The sequence below is a fragment of the Lolium rigidum genome, chromosome 1 (assembly GCF_022539505.1).
Source record: "Lolium rigidum isolate FL_2022 chromosome 1, APGP_CSIRO_Lrig_0.1, whole genome shotgun sequence".
NCBI lineage: Eukaryota > Viridiplantae > Streptophyta > Magnoliopsida > Poales > Poaceae > Lolium > Lolium rigidum.
In genome coordinates, this window is record NC_061508.1 from 151,583,520 (window position 1) to 151,602,334 (window position 18,815).

Consider the following 18,815-nt stretch of genomic DNA (forward strand, 5'->3'; position numbering starts at 1 on the left):
ATGTGCTACATGGTGTGCCAAGAGGTGGCGGAGGTGTGGAATTGGATGTGGTGAAGATGATGCTTCATAGCCAGCTGTGCAAAGTGTTGCGTGGTAGTGTCCATGTCCAAACAATTTGCGTTTTTTCCGAAATGGAGGAAATATCACCACAAGGATGCACACGACTTTTTTTATTAGATTATTCACAACACCTTACAAGAACAATCAAGTCGCCCAATGGCGAGCAGGTGGCACAACCGGTCCGGCAGAACCTCGGGTGCATACCATCATACAAGCTCCAGAAGTCCTCGCTGCCACCGTCTTGCGCATACCCATCTTCAGGAGAGATAAATGCAATGATCTTGCGAGGCCTGCCACCAAAACCAGCACGACGCGAGACGACACCACCATCCTGCGCACGTCCATCACGCTGCGTCCGTCTCCGAGGCTCCGCTGCACCATGCCGCCGAGACCCGCCAACATCGGCGCAGTAGATGGAACACCGCTCCACCAGATGACTTCCTCCAGGTATCACTTGTTCCAGAACGATGCCCTCAAGAGGGAAAACGACACCAGAGGTGCCGCCATCATCTAATCCGTATCCAGATCTGGGGTTTCCCCCGGAACAAAGAGGTTGAGGTCGGATCTGTAGCAACGATGCCTTCAACAAGGTGATGATGCCCGAGGACGCCACCATCGCCGGCTCTGACCGAATCGGAGCCCGGTTCTCACCGGCCAGACCCCACCCCAACGCTGCAGCCGCTTGAAGAAGAGTCGATGCCGTCTGCCGCACCACCGATGCGGCGCCGTGATACCCGACAGCACCACGCCCAAGCCCTCCTTGCCGGTAAGCCGCAGCCAACGCCGGCCGCCAAAGCGGTTCGAAGGGGACAAGGGGATGAGGAGGGGCCCCGCCGGCGCCGACCAGACTTTGCCCGGGCGCACCCCTTGCGGCGGCGGAGGAGGGAGGAGGCAGGTGGAGGGGGTGGGAGGCGCGGCGGCTAGGGTTTCCTCCCCCGCCGCCCGCGTGGGGGCGAGAGGGAGTCAATTCATTTATCATTATCATGGGCGTTGCAAAGTTCCCTAAGCTGGTCAATCAGTTTGTGTGGTGACTGTGAACCTGGTGATCAGTGAGAAGTGGGGATGGCATCATAGGGAGACTTCTTTTTGGTGGTACTCTCGGTCTCCTGGGCACTGAGGCTTAACTTTGAGGGTGAAAATCCTAGATTTGATCTTCATTGGCTATATCTGGCCTCCCGGTTATTACATTGTTGAAGGCATTGTTTGCGAGCTCGATTGTGAAACCCTAAAAATTTGACTTTATGGTTGGATCGGACAATAACATTTGTATAATGTTTTCCTTTTAGAGGCGTCATTTTTAGAGAACCAGTGATGTATGGGTGTTGTCATTGGTAGTGGCCAGATCATGCTGCTGCGACTCTTTGATCACTTTGGCGGGTTTTTTTTTCCATGGAGCTGGGTGTAATGGGTAGCTTCTTGATATTAATATATTTAGTTATCGTAAGATTTATTTTTGCATCTGGGTGCACCAATTAATTTACCTATATATATATAGTCAACTTTTACTCAAACGATGCAAAAGACATTAACACCAAGAAAATCGATTTGCAAAATGACAACAAATATATATGACACTTTTTCTAACACAGGCACTAAAAAATCACCTTGGCAACATTTGGCATGCTACTCATACAATTAAAATAACCACCTAAACAAGATCAACCCGTCTAACTAAGATAGACAAAGACTTACTTGGTATGATGCTCACTGTAATCCCCAAACTGGTTGTCAGCCCTAGCTAGCCACTATACTCCAAGTCGATGCTCATTGAGCCTCCACACAAGTTGTATATTTTCCTAGGGCATGATGTAATTGTGTGAAATATGTGTATATGGCTACAGTTGGATTTGGATTATATGGAGGTTTTGGTGTTGTAGTCGAACTTGTAACCCGGGCATAATATATAAAAGAGTAAATTCCAGTTTTTACTCCCTAGTTTGATTTTTTTGACACTAATTACCCCATTTAATTTTTTTATTCGTATTACCGCATTTAACAAAAGTTTTGCCAATTTTTACCCTCTATAAGATTTTCAAACGATTTGTCATGTAGGTCACAGTCGGCACTTTTCCTTGAGTATTTTCTCGCACCCGAATAAAGCCTCAACCCAAAAAACCTACTTAATCACCCAGTCTGTGTCCGATCGACATGAGTTAAATTATACTATCACTGATTAACATACGCCTTAGCTTTGCCGTGTAAGTATATAATTACGTGTTAAACTCATGCAATCTTAATATGTACAGTAGGTAGTAGTACCTCGCACGAAATACAAACAAGCACACACGTTACGTGTATGAGGCTAAATCAATTTCCGGCATCACCTGTGCATTGCTTGCTAGCTACGAGATCTAATACACCCAAAAGCTTGCCATCGACCAGGCACACCACTCTGACATTCAGAAAAAGGAACTTATTTAGTTTGCTCTCATATAGCTAACAATCACCTTGAGGAATCCCTGCCCGTCATTGATTGCTGCAACAAAGTAGTGCGTGCGTACAACCGTGCGTAGTGAATCGGGTGTGAAAAAAAACGGTTTGAGAAATGAGCCATGTCGCATACCAGTTATATCTAGCAGCCAAAATCAACTACCAAATGTCTCTCAGATTTTAAGGGAAAATTTGCTGCAGGACACCGTTATTTTTTTTGATTTGCTCAAACACACCGTCCGATTGTGTCTTTGCTAGGTACCATTACTATTTTGTGACATATTTGCCAGAACACACCACAACGGAAAGTTTTGCACTTTTACGTGGGATGGCTGGTTTTGAAGACAACAAAACTTTCCGTTTTCAGCCAGGTGGTGTGTTCTGGCAAATGTGTCACAAAATTGTAATGGTACCTGGCAAAGACACAATCGAGTGGTGTGTTTCAGCAAATGCCAGAAAATAATGGTACCTGGCAAAGACACAATGGTACCTGCAGCAAATTTTCCCGATTTTTAAAGGGTAAAAACTAACAGTACTTTTCCTAAATTGGGTAATATGGATGAAAAAATACTAAATGGGGTAATTAGTGTCAAAATTGTGAAACAACGGGGTAAAAACTAGAATTTACTCTATATAAAAACACCATGAGTGCAGAAACTTCAAAACATTAAAGCATATTTTTCTACAAAGCACATTGATGCCATCTACATTTAGTCAAACCAAGAAATGCTGTCCTAGGGTGGTGATAATTATGACGATGATAATGATTTGAGCACTAAGCAACAAATTTCCCTTTTGGATCATGTGTTATAGACTTTTTAGATATCATAATCACCGATGGCATGCCTCCATGCCGGTGACATTATGGACATGGACTTCTCTCACGAAACCCAAGGAGCATGCATGGACCCTCCATGGTGTCATATATAGTGATGGACTGAATAGCTCGGATTATATTTATATATGTCACCTATATCTTCCCTAGTAAAATTTCTGGTGAGTCCCGTTAATCGTGATTTCTCAGTCGTCTGGTCAAAATTGAACGAATGCGGTGGAGAAGAAATTTAAGATAGCGTGGCCAAGTGAGTCGAGCAATGTTATGAGGGGTTAAACCATGTAAACCTAACTATTTCTTTTCTCAAATACCTAGAGGTATAGCAAGCATGTAATGTTAGTTGACTGCCATACAAAGATATTGTCAAAGATATATTGCATACTACTCCCGCCGTTTCATAATTCTTATCACGGTTTTAATTAAATTCGAACTAAAACCATGACAAGAGTTATGAAATGGAGTGAGTACCTACCAACTCAATGTTATATTGCATGCATGCATGGAAGCTATGTGCCAACACCATACATGTTGATATTCATGTAACGTGCGTTAGGTTAGACTTTGTTATGTTGTGATTCAAATTCATATAAAAATTTCATACTCCGCTCCTCTTGGCCCAAGCCGATCTATAAATGCATCTTGTACGTGTTGGCTAGGGTTTATCGATTATTTACAAAAATCTACAACGTTGTGTAAACACAATGATATAATGAAGTTTTGCTGGATGGCGCCCGTGGGTTTTTTACTCTCTTTGTTGGAGAGGTTTTTCACGTTAAAATCTTTGTGTCCCATATGGTTTGCTTTTTTCGTTATTCGTTTTATTTTTCGCATTATAATAGAATTAGCAGCGGGACTAACTCATTTGTCACATTTTCCACCTCACCTTCTTGGGTCAAACCCCTTTCCACTTCCCTTTGACATCTTTAGCATAAATCGTAGCCAATTTTATCGTGTAGGTTGGTCCCACGTATTGAGCTAACTAGGGAAGCGAGTATGAATTTTAAAGTTAAATAGGTTTCATCACATGAAAAAGACAATATGCTACAATTTATTAGGGTCACTGGAAGTCACGGGAGAAAATATCATAAGAAAATGTGAAAACATCATGATCATAAAAAAAAAGTCCGTTGTGTTTCCAAAAGAATTGAAAATTCAGAAAATATGGTACTTTACGGTTCACTGCCTTTCATTCCTAAGCTTGGAGACATGGTAGCAACTTTTGGCTTGGCGGTGAAGTATCTATCTTGGAACTCCAATACAAACGTCTCAGACGGCTCGTCTTATTGTCATAATGCCATAATGCAAGCTCCAACTCGTTTTGTCAAGAATAGTTTTTTTAGGTTACTCGGCAATGTCACTTTCAAACGGTCGAAAGTATGTTCATTTGTTCGGTAGGGGTTGGCTTGGGCCAACATGTAGAGGATCAACACCTATTTTTCCTTCATACATTTGATTTGAAAATCGCAAGTATAAGATTACAAAGATGTACCTCAATAAATCTTAGACAAGGAACTCGGTGAGACGGGAATAATCTAGGGTTTTGCTTATCTGGCGAGTTGCTTCAAGCGCGGAGAGTCTAGTTCCATCTTATGTTGTGTCCTTCTATGTTTATAGGTGTAGGTCTTGTGGATTCAGGTCAAAAGTTCCATGTCTTGCACAACAAGTCTTTTATGATCTCTCATATCCTCGTCGTCCGGTAGGTGGTATCTTTATAGCTGTCTAGGTGTAGCTTGACCAATTAGGTCGGTGAAGTTCAGATTTGACCCTCCCTTGTATATGTATGGAGTGATCCCATTTCCTTTTCCTACTTGTCGCCAGGTGACCACGAGGACCTGTTGCATATTGTCGTTGGTGCGTGATATTTTCGCGAATTATTAGAGCGTATATAGATAAACTTGCTTGGGAAATCTCCCTACTCCCTCCATTTAGTTCTTCAGGTCCACACTTATTTTAAGAAAGAAATGACATCAACTCGATCAAATGAATTATATGCTACAAAAACTATAGCATCAAGAATTGTTTAGATATGATACCAATAATTAAGTTTTATGGAGTGTATTACCCACTGACAGTTCTGGAAAAAGTTTTAAAAACATATATATGGAGTAATCCATAGACATATTCTACCTAACATTTATCCAACAAAACCTACAACCTGCCCTCAATCAAATCTACAACGGCTACACGTTTTCTGTTCGAAACCGAATACAAATTTGCATGTGGCGATCCTTTCACAATCCAGTTGGTATAACTGGTCGCGGCCTGCAGGGAGCCTGTCCAGCTACACATATGAACTCCCAAATTGTCGACATATGGCACGTCCACGACATGGCCGGATAAGAGGACAAGCACAATGTCCAGACTCCAGAGATCCCCTAATTAACAAGTTGACTCCTTCCTTTATCAGCGCCTAGCAACAACCAACATTACACGTCCACAAGCAGATTAAGAACTCGTTAACCACCTCGCTAATGACACTCAGCAGCTCCAGCTCTCCCTCTCGGCTCCATATAATAACCCCAGCCCGCCCCGTCCTTCTCACAGAACTCAGAATACAGACGCAACAACTCACGGTCCGGAGGAGGACTCGGGCAGCCCGCCGCCACGAGCAACGGATCGATAAGCCGCCGTGTGACCAGAGGAAAATGGGCAACTGCCAGGCGGCGGACGCGGCGGCCGTGGTGATCCAGCACCCGGGCGACGGCAAGGTCGAGCGCCTCTACTGGCCGGCCACCGCGGCCGACGTCATGCGGAAGAATCCCGGGCACTACGTCGCCCTCGTTGTCCTGCACGTCTCCGGTGGCGGTGACGCCAAGACCGACCCCGCCGTCGCCGGAGGAGGAGGCGCCAGGATCACGAAAGTGAAGCTCCTCAAGCCCAAGGACACGCTTCTTCTCGGCCAGGTCTACCGCCTGATCACCTCCCAAGGTTCGTGCCCTCTGTCCATGCATATTGGATTCCTCTGTTCTTGCACGTTTCGATCCCCCTCGTATTACTGGCACATGGAGATTAATCAATCTGGCTGTTGATGCGTGCAGAGGTGACAAAGGCAGTGCAGGCGAGGAGGCAGGAGAAGATGCGTGCCTGCGACGAGGTAATCGAGCAGCAGCAGCAGCAGCAGCGGCCGCGGCTACACCGGCGGCGTCAGCCGCCGAGGCCGAGGAGCGACGCCGCCACCGAAGCCAACGACGAACAGAGACAGCCCACCGATCACCAGGTAATTACTAGACGCTTGACAGGTTTCTCCTTCTTTTTCTTTTTTAGGGACAGGCTTCTCCTATGCATATCACAATGGCAACCGCTCATCTGTCTATTCGCTTCTTGGTCCAGGAACGGAGGCGGCTGGAGAAAGACCGGCACCGGAGCGTCACCGGCGGCGGCGGCGGCGGCGCCGGGAGAGGCCGGCACTGGCGGCCGTCATTGCAGAGCATCACTGAACTGTCGATCTGACCGCGACGCACTTTTATGGTGGATTATTAGAATAGGAAAGGTTTGGAGTTTGGAGCTAGAAATGTACATTAGAGGAAGAGGAGCGATATGCTACCACCAAAAAGGTTGCTCTGTCCGTGTTAGTCGTCAGTTGAAACAGTGATCTCAATGTGCGAAACATACATCGCCTTTTGACACTGTTTCATTCCGTCTGTTTTTTGAAAAAAAGAAAGGCTCGATTCTTACTGTACAGCACAGTACTTTGGCCGAGTCAGACAAGTGAGAACTGAAATCTACTATGAGATCGAGTGTGATCCGTGCATCCACCCTGAGAATCCGAGTCGCACAGCATCTGTCAGGTGCTGAGGACATCTGCAGAGGTGGATCTTGTCTCGAGCATTGGCCAGCAAGATCACCTGCTCCATCCAACCACTGCAGTGATGCTGTAGCGAGGAACTGTACCGAACATGCGATTCTTCAGAACAGATCCGGGTCCGTACTGACAGGAGGTCAGGGCGGCATCCAGGTGATCGATCTATCATGTGCGATGAACTGTAGAGATTCTGCATGTTATAGTTTTATTATTTGTGGAAGGAAGGGTATCCGTCCGAATGTGCTTTCTAACTTTTATTTATGTGGAAATAATGCGATTTGTGCAGCGGCTAATTGCTTTTCTTGTTGCTTGAATTGACTCTTCAGATCGAACCTTATAATGTACGTACTCACTACGGAGTATTATTGATTGACGCGCATGGCTGATGGATGCTTTGGCTAACTAGAGTAACGGGGTTCATGCGTGTTAAGTGATGATGGGCATTGGGCAGGAAAAAAAAAAAGCCTGAAAAGGCACTGTCATCACTGATCACGGTGTGCTCGCCGCTTGCGTGATGGAAAAGGGCAAAAGAGTGCATCATGGTTGAGGAAAGTCTAAACTTTCAAGATTAGTAGAAAATAGTCGCTTTGCAGGAATTAGGGAAGGGAGAGGGACTGATCACAAGTCGTGCTAAGCTTCAGTTTTCAGCTATCACAATTTCTCTTCTTAGACAAGCGAGTCGATATCAATCCAATGATAGCAAAATGATGCGTAAGCCGCAAACACTGCTTTCTTTCTTTCATTTCTTTTGACAGGACGGGGAAAACAATACTTTGACTACCAGATTTATTTATCAGTCAAGAATCTTTCAAAATGTACTAGTATAATATGGAAACATGCTTTGATAGTGCATACGTGCTACCAACAGCTCGAGTTCACAAATTAGGCCGGCATAGCAAAATCATGGGTACGCCGCTAACACTAATTTCTTTCAGAAGTCGTTTGGTATCCATCATTTGGGCCTGGAATCCTGGAATTCATTTTGGAATTTCATAGGTGGACTGTTTGGTTGCCACAGAATTGGGCTGTCATTTTATTTAGGAAATCTAGCAAAATGATACCATGGGTAAACACAATTCCACGGTGAAACCTGTCATTTGCGTTTCGCTATGGAAGCCATTTACAAATTCAATATTGAATTCTGCTATCATTTGCAATTCCTGTGACAACCAAACAAGTTTCCATTTCTAAAATTACAATATAAATGAAATGAATACATGTATTCATTTCAAAATGCTACAAACGAAATGAAAACCTGGCTTCCAAACGACCTCTCATTTCTTTTGACAGGACGTGAACAATACTTTGACTACTACACATCTTTATTTTTTCTTCTTCTAGAATACTGACCACTGCACATCCATTTGTGTTTAATCATCAGGAATCCTTCAAAATGTAGTATAAACTGGAACACAGTTTTGATGATACATCACGCGTAGCATCAAGTACTACCAACAGCTCGATTTCATAATTAGGCCGGCATATTTCAAGACCCATATCAAATGGGAAATATATAGGTAGGCCGGCTGAAGACCTGTACATGCGTATGTATAATTGTATATCCTGTTTAGGAAGGGGTCATGTCAAGAAAGAAGTACAAGTGTCTCAAGACCAGTGTGCTCAACTTTCAAAGGTACAGTACAAGGCGAGAAACTATAAAAGTAGTAGTTTTGCCTTACTAGAGTAAAAGAACAAGCTCAATAGGCACGATAGCATTTTCAGCATCATTTTGGAGTCCAATTCTGATGCTTTTGACCATCCGATCTTTCAATTAAAACTGTATAAACACCAAGGCTGTTAAAAACATGGAACTGAAAAAAACAGTAAATATATATTTACCCAAAAAAATGATTTTTCAAGAAAAATAGTTGATTCAACGCTGCTCCAACAAGATTAGAGGTTTCGTATGAACTAAGGAGTAAGCCCACTTCGGTGAATAAATTCAGGCAGTAGCGCTTGTTATTTTCCACCACTTTGAAAGATCATGGTTATCTCACCTCCAGTCTAAAGCTGCCCACTTTGAAAGATCATGGTTTATCTCACCTATAGTCTAAAGCTGCCCACTTTGAAAGGTCGTGGCTATTGATATCCAGTCTTGCAACAGGTATTTACATTGAACTGCATTAGAACACACAGCTTGACCAGTAGATTGCTTGACCGTGGACAACTGAAACTTTGCTGTCTTATTACAATGCTTTCCAAAACATAAGAAACAGCATAAGCTGAAAGGACCATTTGTAAGTTACACCAAATCTTTCCAAGAGATCAAACAGAGCTGCTTCCAATTTAACATATGAGAGCTGCACAAGAGTAAAAAACAAAGAAAACTGAACACATGTGAAAAATAACATGTATGCCAATTAATTCAAAGAGCTTCAGACTAGACCATATGGTTAAGCAGAAGGAAACACATGGTTATTATTTTCCAGCGATGATGACTCGAAGGACAGGTAGAAAAAATTATCTACCTGTAACCTAGGTGCCACCCGAGGTCAACATGTTTGACAATTAATTCAAAGAGCTTCAACCTTCAGGACTAGACCAGCAACAGATACGGTTAACCAGAAGGAAACACATGGTTATTCTTTTGTTTTTCCAACGATGTCTACTTCAAGTAGTTAAGTATGCTGCAGAGGAAAGGTAGAAAAGGAAGTTTCTATATGTAACTTAGGTGCCACCCAAGGTTAATAGTCCAATCTTTTTAGCATGTCCACATCTAGAATTCTAGATAGCCTTGGCAGCAACCTGTCGGTCAATATCAAGTAAGAAAGATGTACTCTACAAATGTACTACACAAAATAATCCACTCAACAACCCCAGCTTGTAATCATGTTATGTGTGAACGTAACAAAAAAACACTTGCAGCTCATCTGACTGACCATGTTGCTAGGATAGTAAACCACTATCTCGCTAACCCAATTTCACCTCCCCAGAACTACACTAATGGTGCTAGAAGTCCTAACCTCGGTAGGTAAACTGTCAGATGCATTTGTTCAAATACCTCCAACATATGCCGATATGCATTGATTCTCCTGCAAGCAGTGCTGTAACTTACTGAAAATGGCAAGAGAAGATGATCAACCCCTAAGCTTCAGTGCCAGCTACAAGATCACCTCTAAGCTGCAAAGGCTTTATTAGATTTGTTTGGTCAAGTGTGCAATTTTAAAAAATGCTCTATTGCCCCCATTTCTTGTGGCGAAATTGATTTGGGTCTGCTGCTATCGCCGCATCTTCCCTTGATCTTATTTGGGCCTGCCGCTATCACTCACCTCCCTGACTAAAGCAGAACTATAAGGGTTAATTGACAAAATTGCCAGAAGATTGGCCACATGGAAAACTTGGCTGCTAACTCAGAGTGGTCGGTCGATTTTGGCGAAGTCTGTTATATCAGCAGTCGCCATGTAGACATGCTCTCACTCGATTTACCACTATGGGTGTTCAAGTGCATCAACAAAAATCTGAAGATCATTCTCTTGGCTTGAATCAGAGGATACAAAGGGCGGCAACTGTTTGGTGGCATGGAAGCAGGTGTGCATCAACAACTCAGTATGGTGACCTCATGATTCTTAATTTCAAGATGATCAATGAAGCGCTTGGCACTGATTTGAAAGGGTTGGGACCCTGTGGCCTTGGAAAGAGCTGGAGTTCAAGCTATCCCGTGATCGTGAAGGTGAGGATATGTTCCAGGCGGCGATGACGTGCAAGATTGAAAACGGGGACAGAGCTAGCTTTTGGTTCGATCGATGGATTGATGGGCCTAGGGAAGGGATACAAATTCTATGGGACCGGGCCTCACTTCCTACCATCTTATGCCCCTTCCCAGATCGTACCACGTCACCCGATGCACCAATCTCAAAGCTCCCTAAGTTACCTAGTTTAGTCGTGTAGTAGTGTCTATTCTAAACGCAAGCAACAGCAGCCGCCGCAACGAGGCCCTTTGTTCGATCTCGGTATCTCGCCGAGAATTGCTACCGCCGTCTCCGGTTAATTTGTAGACAACGCGCTCTTCCTCGACACTTTAGGGCGTCTCTGTGACCCTGTCGATGGGAAAATCTGGCGCCTTAAACGTGAGGAAGGTGGCCAGGGAGGTGCTGCTGCAGGACAACCAGGGCCAACACGCAGCCGCGCTGCAGCGAGCCGATGCGCTCGCTGTCGACCATCCGACATCGGCTCTCGCGCAACGCCTTGCAGGGGTTCTCCACCTTGCCGCCGCCATCCGCGCCCGCAGAGACGCCGCTGCCAGCGCGGAGCAGGACATGGCCGACGCGCACCTCAACACCGCCCGCAGCAGGCTCTCCACCGCCAAGCGACTCGTCCCCCATTGCGTCGACATCGCCACCGCGCTCGGCGACACCCTCGCACAGTCATCCCTGCACCGCGAGGCGGAGGTCGAGTATTGCCGCGCGCTGGCCATCTCTGCCCCCGTCGACCCGGCCAAGCACAATTTGGCGTACGGCTTGTACGGCCCTGAGGCCACCAGCATGGACCAGAGGTTGATGTGGGCTAGGGCCAGGGCGCAGAGAGCCCTCGACCTTCTGAGGATCGCTGCCGAAGTCGATCGTGTGCTCCACATCTTCAGGAGCGACGGCGCGCACGCGGCGCGGCCGCATGCCAAGCACGTCGCTGAGTGCTTCCCGGGCTCGGCTCGGGCGCAGCTCCTCGAGGCATACATGGACCTGCAGTTCTTCCGTGGCCTTGACGCGGCCAGCGACAAAAGAGCTTGCCTGCGACGTCCGCTTGCCTCCATGGACCGTGCGGCACAGAGCTTCCCCAACTCGGCCTCGATCGCTGTATTCCGTGCAAAACTACTGTTCCTCCTGGGAGAGTACGACGCCGCGGAAAGAGAGTGCAGCCGGGCGCTCGACCTGAAGATTCCTCATGACCCCGATGAAGATTGCATCCCTCCTGGATCCATCAGCGGGGCTGATCCTAGCGCGAGGCTGGTCTCGCTCTCCGGGATGTTGCGAGAACTGGTTGTTAAGATCCTTGGGTTGGCCGAAGATTATTGGAACAATTCCATGACCGCCGAGAGGCGCAGCGACTTCATGAGCGTGAGGCTCGAGACTCTCCAGGAGGAATACAACAAGGTCGACTCGTCCTCGCCTGCTACATTTACCGTATCGGCTGCGCTAAGCTTTTTAAAGGAACACAAGTCTTGGAGGTTCTGGGTTTGCCCCTTTTGTAATGATTCCATGAAGCACACCGACACTGCTTCGTTGCTGGATCACTTGTGCAGCAAGCACAAAAAGGAAGTCTTCCCAAGGCTTAAGTCGATTTTAGACCCTAAACACGTGCTAGAGGGCGATGGTTCTTTTGGTGGTGTAACTTTTGGTCAAGACCCCGACCAGCATGACATCATGCGCTTCAAACCGAGGAACGATATATTCAAATGGATGTTCTGTGGACCTAACACAAAGATAGTAGCACCGAAGCCGTTTGCTGAAATGAGGGAAGAGAAATGCAAGACTGGAATTAAATTTCTCGGGATCATCAAGAAAAAGTTGACGAAGTTGCCTACAGATACATCTGGCACTAAGGTAAATTTGGACTTATTAGTATTTCCTCCTTGTGAGTACTTATTCTGCACGATAGTTGATTTCATCCAGCTCTTGTCTAACAATTGAGCTGTGCATTGCAGTCTGCCATGATTATTTTTGAAATCCAGGAGGAATGGCTTACCTTTGTCGAGCGTTCTGTCTTGGATTACCGACAAGTCATCCTGACGCTTGCAAGATCACTGCTATGGGTTTGTTTCTGTCTGGATTGGGCTTGTTCATGCTTATTTTCTCATGTTGTGTCCTTACTGATAACCATCTTTATTTCCAGAGAGAATTAACGAAATGCATGGCCCAAGATCCAAAAGTTTCTGCTCAGAAAATCAGTGCTGCTGATATTGATGCAGTATTTGGCAATGCTACTGAAGACCATGTCACCACTGCTATTGAGGAGGAACAGACAAAGGAAAAGTATCATAAAAGTGCACACGACAAAAAAGCTGAGCTCCACCAGGTATAGCTAAGCTGTTTGTCTCGCTTTATTTCAAATATTGAACAGAGATATGTTGACTAGTGTTAATGTTTCAGTATAGTTGACCTGATTAACTAACAACACAAGTACGTGAAATATCGATATTCCTTGGAGTCTAATTATTGTCTCACCACTGACTACGTATGGAATTATTAACAGGCAAATTCCTTTCAGTCTTCACACTTTGATCAGGCTCTAAATATTAATGGGGATCATTAATAAAGGTGAGAATCTACAACGTTGTATTACTCCCTAGAAGGGTACTACCTTCTTTAATGTGTTGCAGCTCACACCAGATGGCTCAATTCATTATTGTCATTTGTGCAGTTGCAACCATGCACAAAGGAGGCCAATGGCCATCTACTCCCTCGCTGTTCCGGCTCCTTGCGGTACTGCTGCTGCTGTGCTAGTGTTCCAGATCTTGTAATATTCATTAGTAGTTGATCTGTGACATCATTCTTGTAATGTCGAGACCAGAACTTGTAATAGTGTGGTAATTACCTCCTTTGCCAGAAGTTTGTAATTTATTCTTAACTTGCATTCGTCTCTGATTATGCTTGTAAAGATGTGATGGTAGTTGAATTCTATATGTGCATTATTTTGATCTATGATCTGAATATCCAAAAAAAAAAGAGCCAAAGTCTTGCTGAAATTCCCAACAGTTGGTAATTAACCGTTTAGTTGATTAACTAGCTCAACCATTCTTTTTTTTCTGAAAGAAATATCTGATTTTTTCTGGTATGTGAGGATATCGATTGACCATGAAGTGGTGATCAATCAACTGCACGTTTGCTAGGGCGATGCCATTTGGGCGAGCACTTTTGTTAAGAGAGAAAAAAATACTAGCTTCAATCGATCGACCTAGCAGGTGATGCTCCACTGGAGACAGGTTGAGCAAAGCGGATGAGTTGTTTTGAGTGAAGTCGACTCCGCCATGCAAAAAAGAAAAAAAAAGGAAGGAGACTCCGTTTGATCGATCCTGGTCTCCTAGCTTGTTACCAAGCAAGTCTACAACAACACAAGGATCCTTGTTGTGACTTCATGTGCACGATGTTTGAGACTACTACAGGAGGAATACAACAAGGCTTGAGACTCTACGTCAGGATTGTAATGAGATTCCTTATTTTGTCTTCACTATATTCCAAATATTGTACTGAGATTTTATTGTTGAGTATGATTGATGTTTATGTATAGTTGACCTGATTAACTAAGACCAGGCGTGCTTTGAATCACGATATTCTTTGCAGTCTAATTACTGCCTCACTAATTGATCTGACTACATACGGAATTGTTGACATGTTAAGTAATTTCAGTCTTCAAACTATGATCAGGTTCTAGATATCAGTGGGAATCATCAATAAATGTAAGAATGTACTATGTTGTACTTCTCTTCTTTACTCCCTGGAAGGGTACCTTTGTACTCTTTACATGATACAAGTACCACGTTTAGTCCTTATTAGGGTCATTCAATCAATCTGTGGTTCGTCCCGTGTGTCAGAACATGTATCCCCACCAGATGGATAATGTTAGTTAAACATCGCAATATACATCGTTATCATTATGATCGAACATGACTAAATTGCCTCCACCTCGTGAAGCTTGCGTGATCACAAGCGATTCACTCTCATTCTAGTTCTTGTTAATTTTTGTTGGTGCTTCAGTATTGCAATTCTTCACTCTTGCATGAATGCTACCGTTGACATCAATATCGGAATCATGGCACCGCTGGAAAACTTCACTGGCGGTAACAAGATTGCCTGAGGGCACGCAAGATGCCTCTATCTCTTGCAGAACCAGGAGCCTTTGGGATACTAATGGAAGATGCGGGGGCTTCTCTTAACTATTTTAAATCTGTACTTTTTTTTTGCTATGTCTTTAGTTTATGCTTAAGTAGGTGTATGCTTCAAAAAGGAAAAAAAAAAGGGCCCTTATCCGCCTTCTGGTAATTCACGCCTCGTCAATTTATAAAATCTAAAAATTTGAAAGGGAGGTACAACTAATTTAAGTCTTGTTGATTTGGAGCCTAACGAAACAATAGCAGGGAGGCTGCAGGTAAGGCTCCAAATCACAAGATTAAGCTTCCAAGCTTCACTTTTTATCACTCAAGTCGACATCGTCTTGACAAGAAATGACCCTAGGGTAAATCTACCTCTCTCGGGTGCCTAAAAGCTATTTCTCTCGAGTGTAGCCTAAACGTAACAACTTGGCAAATCTAAGAGTGTATTAAGAGCAGCCTACAGATAGATGGGTACACCTGTGTGTTTTCTGTATGTCCCCCTTAATCGCATTAAAGAGGAAATGTTTTGATCCTTACATGGTGGAATATGTAGCATAAGCACCCAGGCATACTAATTTGGAGACGTGTTATATCAGAACATAAATGGGCAAGCAACCATTTACCTGAAATCCAAGTGCTAGGGAAAGACAGTCAAGTAAATCCTGGATAGATTTTCCTTCCCTGTGCACTGAGGACAGGTGTGGCTTTGGAAGAACATCTATGTTCCGTATTGCATCACTAGCACTTTTTATCTACACCATTTACAGCACAAATGTGATCATAAACTTGCTGCGAATTTTCATAAATAGTAGAAACAGTGGGAGGAAACAAAATATAACTAACCTCCGGGAGTTCCAGAACTGCTTCAGAAGAACCAGGAAAATTGCTGAATCTCCTTTGCGTCATTGAATAGAAAAAAATAATATAAGTAACTCCAATTTTAGATAATCCATTTTCTTCAAAAGAAAACGTCACTCTGCCTGCCATCAGGACAAAAGGATTTAGGATAAGAGAAGAGAAGATGTGGCAGCAAAACAGGCTGTGCCCCTTTGAAGATGAGTATAGCCAGGGACAATTAAGTCAACATGTTTTGAAGCTAACAAAACCAGAGACACCTATAACAATAATAATTGTGTTGATGTTATCAATAAAATGCCTTTTAGAGAGACACCATGGAAGAGTTGCCAGAAAAGGCAGAAATCAAGTGTTTTAGTACTATCTAGCTAGAAATTGGAATATCTTACAATGTTATCAATTATCAGAACAGGCAAGCAAGTGATAAATTAGATCCAACACAAGAATAAATGTTCGAGTAATGCATAGCAGATGGGGCATTTATCTCTAAGCAGCATGAAATCAGGAAGCAGAGAGTTGTTTGTACCGCCGGAGGAGGCTGGCGCCGTGGAGCCCTCGAACGCACGGTAGCTGTGGCCGCGAGTCCGGTGAAGACTATGCGGGGAGAACGGGGAGGGGGCGCAGGCAGGACCACCCTGGGGCGGTGAGGACGCAGGTGAGGGGGCGCCGGACGTCGCCGGGGCGGTGGGGCTCGTGGTCGGTTTGCTCGATCGGAAGTCGTCGAGGCCAGCTTCCGGGAGGGAGAAGAAGTCGAGGCCAGCAGCAGGGAGGCAGGGGCGTGAGCTTCCTTTTCGCCGGCGGCGACGGCGAGGAGAAATGGGAAGGGGAGGAGGATGAGCGGGACAGAGTGAGGATTATGGTGGGGCCGTGGGGTTGAGTGTTCATTTTATACGGTCACTCCTCTTATATACTCCATGTAATACAGTACTCACAAGATGTATTAAGTACAGTACTCCGTATAACTCCATAATATTCAGATTTTACCTGTCCGTATTACAGCATCTCCAACGGCATACTGCGGTGCCGCATTTCACGTTTACGATGTATAGAGCCGGTCACTGTTGTCGATTCAGATGTCCAAAAGAATGCAGATGTTGTACTTTTGGGCAGCACAAATATACTGAAATTGATCCTTGACAGTACTTTCCGAAAAATTCAGCACACGCACAAACTCACTCATACTAAAACAGATATAGACACGAAACACGAAGTAGAACCTAATAGATCTTTGTTGTTGTCCGTGTTCTCTTCCGCTGTGTCGAGCACGTCAAGCCAATCGTCGGAAGCCATAGTCGATGGATCGGCATACTCCGCCTCCGCGAAAGACTTCCTCTTTGCCAACCCCGTCGTCCTCCTCTCCACCTTCTTCTGCGCCTAGAAGTTGTTTTCATACTCCATGCCTAAGGGGTGGACTCTCCTCCAGTCAGCTATAGCGCTCTTCTGCCTCTGCAACGGAGAGCCGCTGATGCACCCTTTGGTGGCGCCGACGGCTACAGCGCCAACATCTCCGCCTAACCCCGGGACCAAATTTTCGGGAAATTCATGTCCCAGAACGGCCGGTCGAACCTCCATGAGGCAGCAGCGTACGCGTGTGGCTTTCTTCATCGAATCAAAGGTTCCAGGCCAGCAACGCTCACCACTGGCGGTGATTTTCGCTGCGAAATTTTCGGTCAACCACATGCGAAGGCATCTTCGAGTCGGCGCAAAAGGATCGACGGGAGTCGGCAGAGGCGGGACCGGCTAGATCTGCGAGCAAAGCGGAAGGGTTGTGGTGGCGGGGAGGTAGCGGTGGGTAGGAAAATTTCAGCGGCTAGTGGGCTGCCCGCGAGTAGGTGAGGTTTGCGACGCGCACGACCGGGTCTCGCGCAAGCCGTATATATGGGTGGCCTACGGTTTTTTTGTCGTGCTGCAAAAGTTAACGGTGCCGATGCATTGTTGGGCCTCAGTTGGAGCACTGCCGTTGTGGCACCTCCGGGATCAGGGTTAGACAAATACCTCATCTTCATCTGACATAAGCCGAACCTAGAGCTCGAGAGACTACAGTGAGAGAATCGGTAACATAACAGTGATGCTACGACTCAAAGAAGTAATACAAGCTCGTAACTGAGTGAAGAACCAAAGCATTACAAGCAGAGGTCACTGACGTGACATTACATCAATCAACGGAAGCAAAGTTATGCTATTAGACATAGCAAGATAGCATAAGGCTTAAGAGGCCAGGAGCATAACGGCAACGTCCCATCCCATAGATTCTAGGCTGTCACCTAGGAACCCCAAGCTACTTGCCGATGTAGACCTAGAAACCACCATCCGTTGGAGCGACTTTGTCTGAAACAAAAGCATGCAAAGCTGAGTACAGGGACTCGGTAAGACTTAGTACAACCTTTTAGCAAAGCGGGTATGCGGGATTTCTGTAGAGTTTCTTTTGCGTAAAGCCAGTTTTCCTTTGTTAAACAAGAGGGAGAAGAAGCCCGACTACTCGAAACCTTTAAAAGGGGATAAGAGAGCGACATGTCTAGCTCTACTGATCATCATATTATATCCACCAAACTTCATCATCTCGAACCACTATCCTCGGATCACCCCCTCAACATCCGGAGAAGGTATCCGTAAACACACATTGTTTGCCAAGTTTTACGATCAGGTTAAAGTTATCTATGATCACAGAATCCATTCCCAAGTCATCCGTAACCGTGGACACCGCTTTTCGAAAAGATTCATCACCCTGCAGGGGCGCACAACTTTACCCACACGTGCTAACCGACTCTTAATGCCAAACTATTAGCTATCTTCCTTGGAAAGCCGGCAGAGGGTGGTCGACCACGACCTTTACCTTGTTGTCGCCTAGACCATGAGTCACGCGATAAGGATTGTTCCGCCGTAACGGGTCAAGTCCCGAAGTCGGTCCTTAAGGGAGCTGAGGTGGGTTTCCCCAGAGGCCGCAACCCCCAGCCAGCTAGACCCTTACCTACATGTTATGTACCTTTTCCCCCAAGCAGAATGCAATGCATATGACCAGGTAACGCGCA

At 45.2% G+C, this 18,815-nt stretch overlaps 2 protein-coding genes across 2 annotated transcripts; one reads left to right on the plus strand and one right to left on the minus strand.

The window, feature by feature from the left end:
* Nucleotides 1-5,890: 5,890 nt before the first annotated feature.
* Nucleotides 5,891-7,046, plus strand: LOC124682585. Its single transcript, XM_047217241.1, has 3 exons — nucleotides 5,891-6,253; nucleotides 6,364-6,542; nucleotides 6,656-7,046. Exons 1-3 carry the CDS (start codon nucleotides 5,971-5,973, stop codon nucleotides 6,773-6,775), a joined length of 582 nt encoding a protein of 193 aa, XP_047073197.1. The 5' UTR covers nucleotides 5,891-5,970; the 3' UTR covers nucleotides 6,776-7,046.
* Nucleotides 7,047-8,939: 1,893 nt separating this feature from the next.
* On the minus strand, nucleotides 8,940-15,903 carry LOC124683105 (callose synthase 7-like). Its single transcript, XM_047217683.1, has 3 exons — nucleotides 15,775-15,903; nucleotides 15,555-15,683; nucleotides 8,940-9,427 (listed from the first exon to the last, which is right to left on the minus strand). The coding sequence occupies exons 1-3, from the start codon at nucleotides 15,835-15,837 to the stop codon at nucleotides 9,314-9,316; spliced, it is 306 nt and encodes a 101-aa protein (XP_047073639.1). The 5' UTR covers nucleotides 15,838-15,903; the 3' UTR covers nucleotides 8,940-9,313.
* Between the last annotated feature and the right edge of the window lie 2,912 nt (nucleotides 15,904-18,815).